Source organism: Penicillium verrucosum (genome assembly GCF_028828655.1).
Source record: "Penicillium verrucosum strain IBT 35672 chromosome Unknown utg000004l_segment0_segment0, whole genome shotgun sequence".
Lineage (NCBI taxonomy): Eukaryota > Fungi > Ascomycota > Eurotiomycetes > Eurotiales > Aspergillaceae > Penicillium > Penicillium verrucosum.
The window spans coordinates 3,746,737-3,759,524 of record NW_026643213.1 but is presented as its reverse complement, the minus strand read 5'-3'; the positions used below and the strand labels follow the sequence as shown (position 1 = coordinate 3,759,524).

Below are 12,788 nucleotides of genomic sequence, written 5' to 3'. Positions count from 1 at the left end.
ACATGAAAGCGATTAACGAAAAAAGAAAATCCCCCTTATCCCACGCAAAAAAGAAGAAAAAAGGAAGCTCAGGTTCAAATCAACGCTTGCGCGTGCTGGGTCTGGGCTTTGTCTCATCAGGTCCGATAGGGTGCAGCATGACCTTGTTGGTAGTCTGCTGGGTATTGGCGGAGTAACCCTTGCTCCAGTCGTAGCTGACGGAGTAAGCGAAGATATTTCCAGTACGGTTGAAAGCGGAGGTAGTGATAGGGCCTCCGACAGCGGGGTAACCCTTGAGACGGTGCTTCGCATCCTTATCCCAGAAGTGGAAAGTACCGTCGGCACCGGCAGTGCTGAAGGTGCCGTGGATGGGGTGGAAAGAGATAGCGTTGACGGAGTAGATATTGCAGACGTCGCGGTTTGCGGGCGGGTTTTCACGGTGGCACTTGAAGGAGAAGTTGGAGGCGGAATCCTTCTCCTCGACGTACTGGATAGCACAGCGGCCCTCGACGGAGCCGACGGCGAAGCCCGAGGCATCTGCGAAGCAGCTGACTACCCGCGTCTGCCACTTGAGGGGGATTGCATTGTCTTGTAGAACTTGGTTGGCTGGTCGAGGTTGATGATGTTGATGTAACGGTCTGCGGTGCCGACGACGAGAAGCTTGTTCTTGACGTCCATGGTGTAGACACGCTCCTGGCAGTCGACGGAAGCGATTGCGGTCGACTGGCGCAAATCCCAGTATTTGACTGTCTTGTCCCACGAGCCGGTGATCAGGAGTGGGGTTCCGCCCACGGAGGGATTGGGGATCATATGGCAGCTTCGAATTGGGGCATCGTGGGCAGCAACTTGGGTTGTAGTGCCTGAGCCGAGATCGAGCATGCGGGCTGCCTTATCGGCACCGGCACCGACGACCTTGGTTCCATCCTATGAGAAAAAAAAGGATGATGTTAGTTTCTGTGCATGGAGGTTGGGTTGTTGGGGGGTGAATATGTGGGGGGAGTTAGTGAGAAGCAGTGGGGACTTACTGGAGACCAGCAGCAGTTCAGAACTGGAGCTTCGTGCTCGAAGAGTGCCTTTCCTTCACTTTGTCCCTGGTCGTTGATTTCGTAGATGCGGACTTTCTTATCCCACGAGGCCACGGCTAGGTGTTCGCTGGTAGGCGAGAAGCGGAGATCCGAAATGCCATCCTCGGGGGGAGTGTTGAGGGCGACGTCCTTGGAAATGTCGCCGGTGGTGTTTGTCTGGCCTGCCGAGGCCGACGACGCGCCGGCGCCGAAAAGTGACATTTGAAAGGACGCGAGGTGCGATGTGGTAAAGGGTATCGAGGAGTGGATGAAAGGATGTGAACAGAAAACAAAGGCAAAGCTGAATTCACAGCAGAAGAGTCATGCAGAGAAGAAGAAAGAAAATCGAGCTCAGTGGAGAAAGGAAGAGACAGAGAGAACTCGATGATAATTGTAGCTCGACAGAAAGCGATGCGCAATGCCGGCAGAAAATATATCTCACCGCCTCTGTGTGTGGATTTTATACTTCCAACCTTCACTTGAGTATTCTTCTCCAATTAACTTCCCACTTTTTTCTTTTTTAATCTAATTTACTTGGGCATACTTGATCTTTATTTACACGCTCATGTTATTGATAGAATTATAGCATTATAGCCATGTAGCTGTCCATGGATACCCTGAGTCACGACACGACTACCAAGGCAACATAGTCGGACTGCAGTTATCCGTTTGGTAATCATTTCGATAGATGATCTTACTGGATGAAGTTCAACTCAGTGGTCAGTTTGAGGCATCCAGGGAGATGTAACTAACAATAAGACTTGATTTGATCTTTGCTTTCTCTGCGCTATGCCAGTTTATACGAATGTCTACAAAAAGTTTATACTGAGTCGTAAGTGGCTCAACAGCTTTGTATCGCCTAATATGGTATTGAGTTATGTCTTTATATTTTTGTGGTCCAGGAGATTGTTGAGTTTAAGATGATAAGTACATATACACTATCTAATATCCCGAGATGTTATAGGACATTGTCCCTAGAATAGATTCCTTGAGTCTATATTGGTGGTTAATTATGCTATACAGGATCTAGGAAGCATTGAGTTTGGCATTATATTGTACGGAATGACCTCACGTGGTCAGTTTCATCTTAGCGTAGATCGATTAGGGAGTGGTACGATGGAGTACCTCGATATGATCAGGTGATAGTCGTATGATAGTATATAATATGGTATATTAATATATATATTAATATATTAATATAGCTAACTAGTTAATAGTACTATACTAATAGTACTAATATAGTACTAATAAGGGCTATACTAATATACTAACATGGCATATAAGAGTGATCTACCGTTAATAAAGTGGAGCTCAAATGCGGGGTGCAGCACTAAGATTGGCCAAGATTGACAATGTTGATGTCAGTTCAATCCGGGGGAGGCCGGTGATTGTGATTGTGATATTGATATTGATATTGGTATATTTGTTATATATCTAAATAAAAGATGATAGTAAGAGTCATAATAATTTAAATAGTTAGAAGTGATAAAAGAAAAAAAGAAAAAGAAAAAGAGTAGTAGAATGAGATAGAGAAAAAAGGTACTTCCTTATTATAGACACAACCACCCAAACCCAAGTAACATGACAATCCATGACACGGTGGATTCTGCACCCCCTCTCACACAACCTTGGTCACCTGCCTCTTCCCCTCTTCTTTCCTTCTTTCCTTCCAAATCTCCTGATCTTCCATTCATCTCCTGATTCATCTGAGAGTATATTCCTCATCTCTTCTTGATCCTTTCCCCATCACTAACTTGATCAGATACACTCTACAAACATGTCTGTTCCTTTAACCAAAGTCGATTCCGCCATCGCTGGCTTGTCCATATCTGGTGAGAAACCCGACACTGAAAAGGAGGTCAAGACCAAGACCCATAGACGGTCCTCCTCAACGGCAGAAGGTGTCTGGAACATCAAGGACCTTGGTAAGGAGACATCACCAATCTCAGTGAAGGAAACTATACTGATGATACTCCAGAAGAGCAAAAGATGGACATTGAACTACCAATCGAAACGCAGAAGACTGGGTGGTCAGTATCTCATCTCAATTCCTCACATATAGATCAGTCTCACTGACTTGTCTCCAGGAAACTCAACACCTCCCCCTCAACCATTGAGGACAAAGAAATCCTCAAAATGTTCCTCGTCACCCCACCCGTCAAGAAGATTGACCTACACTTCCCCCTTGGCCTAGAAGTCACCGCACGGAACCTCAAGGGCGTCACAATCAAGGACGCATTAGATGCCATCTACAAGCAGTTCAAGAAGAAGGTCAGTGGCTCCACAGTCTAGAACATAGAGAGTTCATGATGATTGACGTGACCCCGCTAGGCGGATGATGAACTTGACAAACCCTACCTCGCTGGTTTCGAGTGGGACAAGGAAGAGTGCTGGACCCGATTGATCGTGCATCAGAAGAAGGAGGGTGCACCACAGCCAAGCAAAAAGAGCAAGAAGAAGTCCAAGGACGAGGCATAGATTGGTATCAGCCCATCAACCCGGGTGTTTCATGACATGATCATGAACACAGGCAAGTGTCCCCGGATGACCTCTTCAATTTCTTCAATTTCTTCAACCTTTTATTCCTTGACTTTATCATGATAATGGATGTTCTTACCGGGGACTATTGACTCCCCCAAGTTTATGTTCTGCTTTTCCACAGTCCCGTTCGGCTGCTCTGTGTTCACTGTGTTTCCAATGTAGAAACAAGAATTAGGAGGGCGCGAGGGATTTCGTATTTTGATCTTATCTTGTCTATCTTTCTGTCATTTCTGTCCCGGCTTGTATGTATCTACCCTGGGTGGACCGGTATGTGCCGTTCACTCCTTCTGATGCCCAGTGGAGATCAAATTAAGTAATTCCCGGCTATCCATTTCCAATGTAGATCGCTATAGTTACCTTGATATTCACAACTTCATATTGTACATGGGCATATCCTATAGATTCATGAGAAGACAATATTTCTATCCCCTACACCGATTCTAATCCCAAAGCGACCCCCAAGACTTCCGCCCTCTCAAAAAAGCCTTATCGGAATACTTTGGCTTCATCCCCAGTCTAGCATATGCCGCCTTAACATTTTTCACAACATCACCTTCCAGATTCGACACATAATAACCACGACCACTGGACGTCTCGCCCAGACGAGTATAAAACACCAAATCCAAATCCCGGACACCAAAGAGCTCCATGTCTCCCCGAATCCGTTGAGGGAGGAATTCCTGTCCCCAGACCATCTCCGTCGCGGAGTACTCATCCTGATCCCACCTGTCACCGAAAACCAGCGCTTCAAAGACGATATCCATTCGTAGGCCACGGGCTGGTTCTTTTTGGTCGCCCTTTAGGGTGATCATGAATGTCAGCTAGGGTTCTTTGCGGGAGGGAGGGAAATGAACATATGATATATATGTGTGTGTGTGTGTGTGTGTGTGTGTGTGTAAAAAGATATAACAAATACAAAGATGATTATGTAGATATAGATAGTTAGATAACTATACGTATATATTATGTAAAAAATAGACCATGATACTCACCAACGCTTCATAAATGTACAAATACTGACCACCATGACCGACATTACTCCGTAGCAGCGACAGCGTATACACCGGCGGCTGCTGGACCAACATACGCCGCCAACTAGCCTCTGGTCTGATATAAGCGTCCCATTTCAGCGGGTTGCGGACCATATCGAAGGAGGTGAAAGTGAGCCTGGAGTTGATTTTGTCGTCTATAGTACTAGTGTCTGTTTCCGGGTCGTTGTTTTTATTGGTACTTCCTCCATTGCTGGACGTGGACTGGTGGAAGATTGACGGGAAGGTTGCTGCTAGTAGTGGATTTTGGGTTTTTGTTTTGTTCAGGCTGTTTGTGAGGGGGCGGAAGAATAGGGCCCATTGGATTGGTGGGGAGGAGTTGATGAAATGGGACCAGGCGTGGCAGATTCGGGTTGCTTTTGTGAGGAGGGTGCGGGTGTCCAGGTTAAGGAGGATTAGTTCGAAGATTTCGGGGATGGATAGGGCGTGGGATTGGGCTGATGTTGGGGGAGGGGCCATTGGGGTTGAGAAGAAGAAGAAGAAGAAAGAAGAAGAAGAATATGAGCTGTTGAAATTCAGCTTGGGAGGGTTTAGGGGCTCCAGATTGGGCACAATTGAGCCTCATCACATGTACACAGTACACGTGATGGCTATTTTTATCTTGGCGGGATTATTTGGATTTTGGAATGTGTTAAATAGACATGCTTGGAATTATGTAGAGATTGTAGAGATGGTTGTAATCGGGTATGTATATACAGTGGTTGTAAAGGGAAAGAATAAAGATTCACTTCTCATCGAGAACGACCCGAACTCCCAAAGAGAACCAGGACGATCTCGTCAAGAATCGTAAAAACAAGATGGGTATTAAGATACGGATTATTCAGCGTAGCAAAAATGCGACGGGCTGCAGCCTGTGCATTAGCTCTGCCCACGACATTACCCGCCAGATCCGGGATGAGCGTAGCCAAGACCACAGTGGCCTCGGCACGACTATTGAGACGGTCTGCGGCCGAACGAGGTGGGGCTTTACGGAGTACGCCGCCGGGCCAGAGGGTATCGCGAGCGAGAGCAAGGTACTTGACAAGCGAGTCATCCTGTGTCAGGCCCCGCGCTCCGTCGCGGACCTTGCGCTCTATTGTTCCGCCGAGGAGCTGGTGCAGGACGACGACGACGGCACGGCCGCGCAGCCAGTTGTTGCCGCGGTTTAGCTCGAACGCTTCGAGGAAGAGATCGCAGATGGGCTTGATGAATGGCTCGAGCTCGCGGTCTTCGAAGGCATTTAGTTCCGCTTCGGCTTCGGCGGCTGTGACGGCATCTTCGGTTGCGAGGCTGGAGTCTGGGACTGTCGTGTTGCTGCTGGCTTGCTGGGTGGCCGCTGATATGAGGTTCTGGCCTGCGGTAGACAGCTGGTCTAGGACGCCGAAGTTGCCGAGGAAGTCATCCATGCCATCTGCGACGGAGTTGTAGATGCGTGTAACAAGGTCTTTGGTTTCCCCTTCATTGTCGCGGACATTTTCCTTACGGGGAAGTATGGCACGCTGAGAGAGGAATGCACGTAGATCGCGGCTGCGACAGACCTCTGGTAGAAGGAGGAGTTTCTGCAGATAGGCTTCAAGAGCGAGTCGCCGTTTGTGAAGGAACTCTTTCTGTAGCTTCATCACGACGCGTCGCCGGGGAATTCCAAGTGCCGGACAGAGGGATAGCGTTGGCGTAGCTTCTGATGTAGATCATGGAACTCGCTGTATCGCCGTGCAACGACCCACGATGCAGCGGGCATTTGTTCGCCGGCATTTCTTCGAACCTCCACGACATCTAAGATAACTCGTTAGCCTGGGCACACACGCGGTACATTAGGAGCTTCTCTTACACATTGCAAATTCACGGCCATCATCCTCTTCTTTGCCCACAACAGTAGACTTGAGGCTAACAGTCGACCGCCCAAACAAGCTGTTATCGCTTTCCTGGAGAATGTACTGTTGCCGCTGCATTTCCTTGCGGTGCATTTCGCGCTGGATGCTGGCCTTGGACTTGCGCAGGATTCTCAGTTCCGCAGTGTTGTTTGTCAGTTCTGCTTTTCGTGTCAATGCTTGGACCACGGAGTCCTGGGCTGCAAGCTTGTCGATATCTACCGAGAGCGCCTCAATCGCTTCTGTTAGACCCAAGTCACCCGGTGCAGCTTCATGCACTTCATCTGCCGAGTCTTTTTCATCCACGCCGTCTGGTTCTTCGTATTCATCTTCGATGAATTTCTGCTGATCCGGAAATAAGTCGTCATCAAATACACCAAGTCGCGACGCATGATCCACCAGACCAAGCGATGCGATGCTTTTCTTGGTTCTCTCATTCCGGTTGTCAACCTGGGGAATTTCGGACGAGCTGCGCGACGAAAGGACAGGGCGCTCCGGCCCAAACAGACCGGCAGCATCTCCTTTGAGGTCTTCGATTCTTCCATTTTTGGGCTCATTGGTAATGATATCATTAAGCGCTGCCTCCATCGTCTCTAGGACTTGGCTTTGGCTCTGGCTAGAATCATTCTCACCATTCTGGGAATCCTTGCCCAAACTATGGGTGGACGTGGCGAGATTGTCGGTGTCATAGTCATCATCAAAAAGATGAGCAGATCGTTCTGAATCCATTGATCGTCGTGGTGAATCGTCATCATCAAACAATTTCCCCATCCCCCGCATATCACTAGACGAGACAGCTGCTCGTCGCAAATCTCTGGATGATCTCACTCCCGGCTGGGAGGTGGTTCGTGACAATAAAGGGGGAGAGGTCGCCTCTCGGGAGTTTCAAAGGTGACTGCTATGGGAGAGGATTGACGAACTGGCGCCTGGGCAGCGGATGCTTCATCGGATGCAAGATACTTCCAGTATAGATCAGACTCCTTGAACTTTGGATAATAAGTATCTTGGAGATGCTCTAGAATGGTGGACTGAGTTGTCAGAACCACCATTCGCGCTTTTCGGTATTGTTCCGGGGTGGCACGCTTTCCTGCACTCAGGAATATCTTGACTGTTCGCCGAGACTCCTCAGAGACCTTTAGTTCGGGCTTTGATAGGTAGGTTTCACTAATGAGGGCTAGGTCGTTTCTGTCTGCTGGCTTCCATGCTAATGAAGTGGGCACTGCCTCATCTCCAAAGTCGTCTTCAAGTGGGTTGCGGAATCCATCCACAACAACCCAAAATTGAACAAGCGACATCAGCTTTTGGCGGTCCATAAACTCCATAAAATAAGAAAGTCCAGATGCGCTGTGCATCACGTCAACCAGTGACGATTCATGCGTTCTAGGTGGGACCTCGGGTCGAAGGTCTAATGCTGGAGGTACATGGGAGTCCTCGCCAGGTCTCGCAAGTTTCGCCACTTTCTGATCAAGAACACGTTTTCCTGTTTCGAGTCGCTTCAAATAGACCTGATCCTGACCCTCCACCACACTCTCTTGCTTCAATTGACTGGAAACGAGGGCACGGAACCGGCGGGCATCGGAAAGGTTGTTACATTTCCTGATTGCTCTCACAAAGCGCTCAAAGGCTCGCTCTGAATCGGTTGCGGATAGTCGTGGGAATGGTTGCCCACGCTTGGACTTAGGTGTGGGTGACGCATGCTGGTCCAAAGCGGCGCGCAGTTTGCGTACAGTCTTCCGATCCTGCAAAGCTGTACGGCCATATGCTTCCATTAGTTGGTTCCATGTGTCTGGATCTGATAATGAAGTAACTATTGGAATAAGCACAGCGCATGAGATGATTTCGCGAATCAGAACCGACACAATTCGACCGTTCAGCACGCTTTCCGGGAATAGCTGGGGTAAAAGGCCAACCGCTAGCTTGCGCAGGTACTCCTGTTGAACAGACTTTTGATCGGACGCAGATGTTGCAACAGCAGGATGTAAACGACCATCACGGTATTTGTTTGCAATGGCCAGATCAAGCTCTCCAGACTCGGTCACATTTCGACTGAGATTGCGTCCCCGAACTGAACGTTCGGCAATGTCAAATTCCTTGAGATGCGATGTCACGATAGGAAAGATGCGCGATACGATCAGCGATACCATGTCCTCCGCAACCAACCTATCCCGGAGGTTCTCAAGGGCGACACGGATCGTTCGATCAACTTCATTGACAAATATGGGGTTCGGGCTGATACTGTGATACCACGAGGAAACAAAGTCTCGGGTTATGAAAGATAAAAGTTCGTCGATCCCTTCCGATACAACAAAGGACTGAGGATAGAGTGGCCGGGGCCGGTATCGCGTGCTCCGGCGGACATTCAGCACTTCTTTTCGCCATTGGTTGGGTTTTATGAAAGCCACTGAAACTCTCTTAGTGTTGACTTCGGCATTCTGATGCCGGATTGTCAATGCGACAAGTCCGAAAAGTCCTGCAGAAGATAGGATAACACCCAGTGTCAAGGCATATCCTAGATAGCGGAGGATCGGCAGCCAGCGAACCACAAGACCCCAAGCGATGAATACGCCGACGCCCGCCAGAACGAGGTCACGGCGGCTAAGGGCCATTCTCCCCACTCTCTTGTCAGAGCTCCACGGCTCATAACGATCACTCCCGGGAACTAGGGAGCGAACGGCTCGGCATAGTATTGTGGTCTCGGTCAACTGGGCCTGATTGGCGGTGAAGCTCTCAGTCGTATCGAGCGTCCTGGAATGAAGTCGATATGTGGTGGTGCAATGTGCCTAGGAGTCAGAAGAGAAGAGATAAAGTCGTGGATCCCAGCCGTACTGGTGTCAAAAAGAAGAGCCAAGCAAAGAGTCGAGAAAGACGCAATCCCGTGACCGTGCGCGAGGAACCCACTTGGACACGGGTGGACGTCATTTGTTTACTTAAGCTGTTGTTAATCCGGGGCCAACATTCATCTTCGTCTTTCCCCTCTTCTTCTTCTTCTTCTTCTTCTTCTTCCTTCTTCCTATTCTTTTCTCTTCACTCTTCCTGGTTTACCGGTTTTTGCGCCATGGCCTCTCTTACAGATTTTGTCGATTTTTCCTCCAAGCCTTTACTATGTAAGCTGGTCTTTACAGGATCTCAACAATTTGCATGTGATTAACCCCAACAGGGTCCGCCGCGACTATTGCTTTTAACCCAATTTTTTGGAAGTGAGTGACAATGTTGGTCGAGAAAACCACAATGGCAATGATCCTGTCCAGCAATAGCTAACCTAAACTTTCTAGCATTGTTGCCCGCGCAGGTTAGCCGATTCCACCCGAGGACTGTTGCGTCCGACCTTGGCTAACCACAGAACAGAGTACCGCAATCACTTCTTGACCCGTCTCTTCGGAGGCGCGTACAATGGCTGCTACGCTCTTGCAGTCACCATCTTTTCCCTCGGGATTCTCCGTGACCATGTCTACCAACTCGCTCTAGCTGACCAGCCCTTCTACGCTCCTGTCCACCAACCCATCGTTGGAGGTGTTTTGTTTACTGTCGGTTCCGTCCTGGTTCTCTCCAGCATGTGGGCTCTTGGTGTAACTGGTACCTACCTTGGCGATTACTTCGGTATTCTCATGGACGCTCCCGTCACCGGGTTCCCTTTCAACGTGACCGGCTCGCCGATGTACTGGGGTAGCACCTTGAACTTCCTTGGTGTTGCACTGTATCACGGCAAGGTTGCTGGTATCCTTTTGACTGCTCAGGTCTTTGTCCTGTACTGGTTCGCTCTTGGCTGGGAAGAGTAAGTAGTCATTTTTGAAGCACTCCTAGAACCAAACTGACTGTCTCTAGCCCCTTCACCGCTGAGATCTACGCCAAGCGTGAGCGTGAGCGTGCCAAGAAGCAGGGCGGCAAGAAGCAGTAAACGCCACAAATGTATACCAGGATTGGCCAGGACATTCAACATCCACAATCCGCACACCTAAAGAGAGGCCAGGTTGCTTCAGGCAACTCGACATCCAAAAGGTCTATGGTTGCCCACGACAAGTTTCCAGCACATGGATGCATCCGAATCTTCAACAATGCTGGACCTGTAGACGATAGATCTTTGCCTTGTCCTTGATACTGGGGATGAGTATAACAGGACAAGGCCCCAGCTTGATTTCCCTTACGCGACTACAAAAGATATAATTCAATCAACCCATCGCGCCAAACCTGCAGTACAACTGTGAATTAGTAGACCTTTGTTGCTCACTTGTGATTGCTGAGGATGTACAAGGAACTCTGGGAGTGTTTGTCTGTTTTAGGGCAAAGGGGCAGAGATATCTATAACAGACAAAAGATGCTCCAGAGAAAAACCTTGGAATATAACACATCTAATATTGTACGATTATATTCTCTCCACCACTTCCTATGCATTATACTTCTATCATGAAGAATAGAATAGCAAAGCGATGACCACTGAACAACAATCTAAGCAGTTAAGAAAGATATAGTATGTTTATGAAGGCTCCGATAGACCATCTTACCCCAATACCTGGTTTGTTTCGCCCTTCTATTGATCTTAAACCTTATAAAGATGAAATTACTACTCTTCTTTAGGGCGGTATATATTTAATTCTACATACGACACTTTATACGCTACGTATAGCCTCAATATTATACACCGTGCAATAAGGAGACGTATTTAAGTATAGGGAATTGTGTCATGTCATGCACTATATATCGGAGCCTGGAAAATATGAGTGTAATGCTCAGATGTAATGGTCTTTTGGCCTAGTGTGTAACTTCAAATTGCCAGTCCAGGGGCAGGTTGTAACAAATTGAGCGGACCTCCAAGCCGTACGCCATAAACTACGCCCCAATAAGCAAATCACTACTACTCTTTAGGCGGAACTTGAAAGGCTTCAATATTAGTCCTCATATATTGTAAAGACTTCGGCTCCGGCTTGGTATTCGTCGTCATACTAGTTCAAAAGAAGAGTAAGAGGCTTGGTTCCAGTTGATCAACCAAATCCTATAAGAAAAGATTGAAATTGGCGATATTGAAGACTATAGGAGAGTGCTTCTTACTAGTTAACTAGTATCTTCGTCGACATGGGTATATGTTCTCACCGACCGCGGTATATATTATACTCCAATTATACTTCAGCTTAGTATGCTTCAATTTAATATACTTAATATTATAGTGAAAAGATTTAACGCCGAGAAATACGTGTATACGGGGATTTGTATAGTAGGAATAGCTTCATATTTTTGAACTTAGATATATTCCTACTTTATTTATTAAACCCTCTACTATAGTAATTCAGGTATCAATTTATACTAGTCTAGAATAAGGTAGAATTCAGGCATAAATACTACCTAGTTAGGCATTCCAATGGCCTTTAGATAACTAACCTTAAAAATCACTACTAGCAATATGAACCAATATTAATTAAGTCAAAGGTAGCAGCACATTTAGTCCCCCGTATCCCACCTAGCACTTAGTTAGCTTCTATTTGTTTGTAAAGAATCAATCCACCCCAAAGCGACCCAAGCAGACAGCTGCCCCTGACCCTCCAAAACCTAGCAAAGCGAAGGCAGAACCGCCAAACATTCCCGCTAAACGACCATCATCCATCCGGCAGCCACTTGGCAAGGTTAGCTATAATTAGCATCTTATCAAAAGTGCAATCTCCGACTATACGGGCGACAGATAACTCTCTAGTTACTACCTCGCCGCCTAGTTCATTACAGCCTTCTTGAAACATTCACTAATTTTAACTTCTCTTTTATTTCTATACTATACACTTTATAAGTTCAGTTCAGATTCAGTTCAGATTCAGTTCAGATTCAGTTCAGATTCAGTTCAGCTTCAGTTCAGATTCAGTTCAGATTCAGTTCAGATTCAGTTCAGATTCAGTTCAGCTTCAGTTCAGATTCACTTCAGATTCACTTCATATTCAATTCAGGTTCGGTTCAGATTAAGATAGTAAGATAGTAAGAAATCAAGAGTTAAGTCTTAAGAGTTAGGAGTATAAAGAGCCGGGTTTTAAATAATTAATAGTTATAGTTTTCATTTATATAACTAGTTAACTACAACATATAGATTCAACATGGTACTTGTGAAGTGAGAGTGGATCTAAATTATTGCCTGGCAATATGAACCAATGAGTACTCACACTGAATAGCACGAGGCCAACTTCATCCTCTACGGCAGAGGCCCGAAACAGCCACTGTCTGCAATCCAACGAACCATCAACTCCCAGGACATGCAGTACTCCAATGACCGGAATGCATGGGCCAACGCCGCTGGATTTGATCTGCTAGATCAGATGCTATAGGCATCCGTACAT

General features: G+C 47.2%; 5 protein-coding genes across 5 annotated transcripts; 2 read left to right on the top strand and 3 right to left on the bottom strand.

The window, feature by feature from the left end:
• Positions 1-79: 79 nt before the first annotated feature.
• sonA (putative nuclear pore complex protein (SonA)) lies at positions 80-1,265 on the bottom strand (the record flags this gene model as incomplete). Its single annotated transcript, XM_057223427.1, has 3 exons — positions 80-527; positions 578-903; positions 1,005-1,265. 3 exons carry the CDS (start codon positions 1,263-1,265, stop codon positions 80-82), a joined length of 1,035 nt encoding a protein of 344 aa, XP_057070648.1.
• Positions 1,266-2,820: 1,555 nt separating this feature from the next.
• On the top strand, positions 2,821-3,521 carry N7516_010708 (uncharacterized protein; the record flags this gene model as incomplete). Its single annotated transcript, XM_057223426.1, has 4 exons — positions 2,821-2,968; positions 3,022-3,073; positions 3,131-3,314; positions 3,375-3,521. 4 exons carry the CDS (start codon positions 2,821-2,823, stop codon positions 3,519-3,521), a joined length of 531 nt encoding a protein of 176 aa, XP_057070647.1.
• A 503-nt stretch (positions 3,522-4,024) lies between these two features.
• Positions 4,025-5,092, bottom strand: N7516_010707 (uncharacterized protein; the record flags this gene model as incomplete). The annotated part of the gene is made up of 2 exons (XM_057223425.1): positions 4,025-4,381; positions 4,577-5,092. 2 exons carry the CDS (start codon positions 5,090-5,092, stop codon positions 4,025-4,027), a joined length of 873 nt encoding a protein of 290 aa, XP_057070646.1.
• A 272-nt stretch (positions 5,093-5,364) lies between these two features.
• Positions 5,365-9,086, bottom strand: rgsC (putative intermediate filament protein (Mdm1); the record flags this gene model as incomplete). The annotated part of the gene is made up of 4 exons (XM_057223424.1): positions 5,365-6,219; positions 6,267-6,385; positions 6,441-7,314; positions 7,401-9,086. The coding sequence occupies 4 exons, from the start codon at positions 9,084-9,086 to the stop codon at positions 5,365-5,367; spliced, it is 3,534 nt and encodes a 1,177-aa protein (XP_057070645.1).
• A 449-nt stretch (positions 9,087-9,535) lies between these two features.
• Positions 9,536-10,375, top strand: N7516_010705 (bifunctional phosphatidyl-N-methylethanolamine N-methyltransferase/phosphatidyl-N-dimethylethanolamine N-methyltransferase; the record flags this gene model as incomplete). The annotated part of the gene is made up of 5 exons (XM_057223423.1): positions 9,536-9,584; positions 9,638-9,677; positions 9,753-9,769; positions 9,826-10,252; positions 10,303-10,375. The coding sequence occupies 5 exons, from the start codon at positions 9,536-9,538 to the stop codon at positions 10,373-10,375; spliced, it is 606 nt and encodes a 201-aa protein (XP_057070644.1).
• Positions 10,376-12,788: the final 2,413 nt, after the last annotated feature.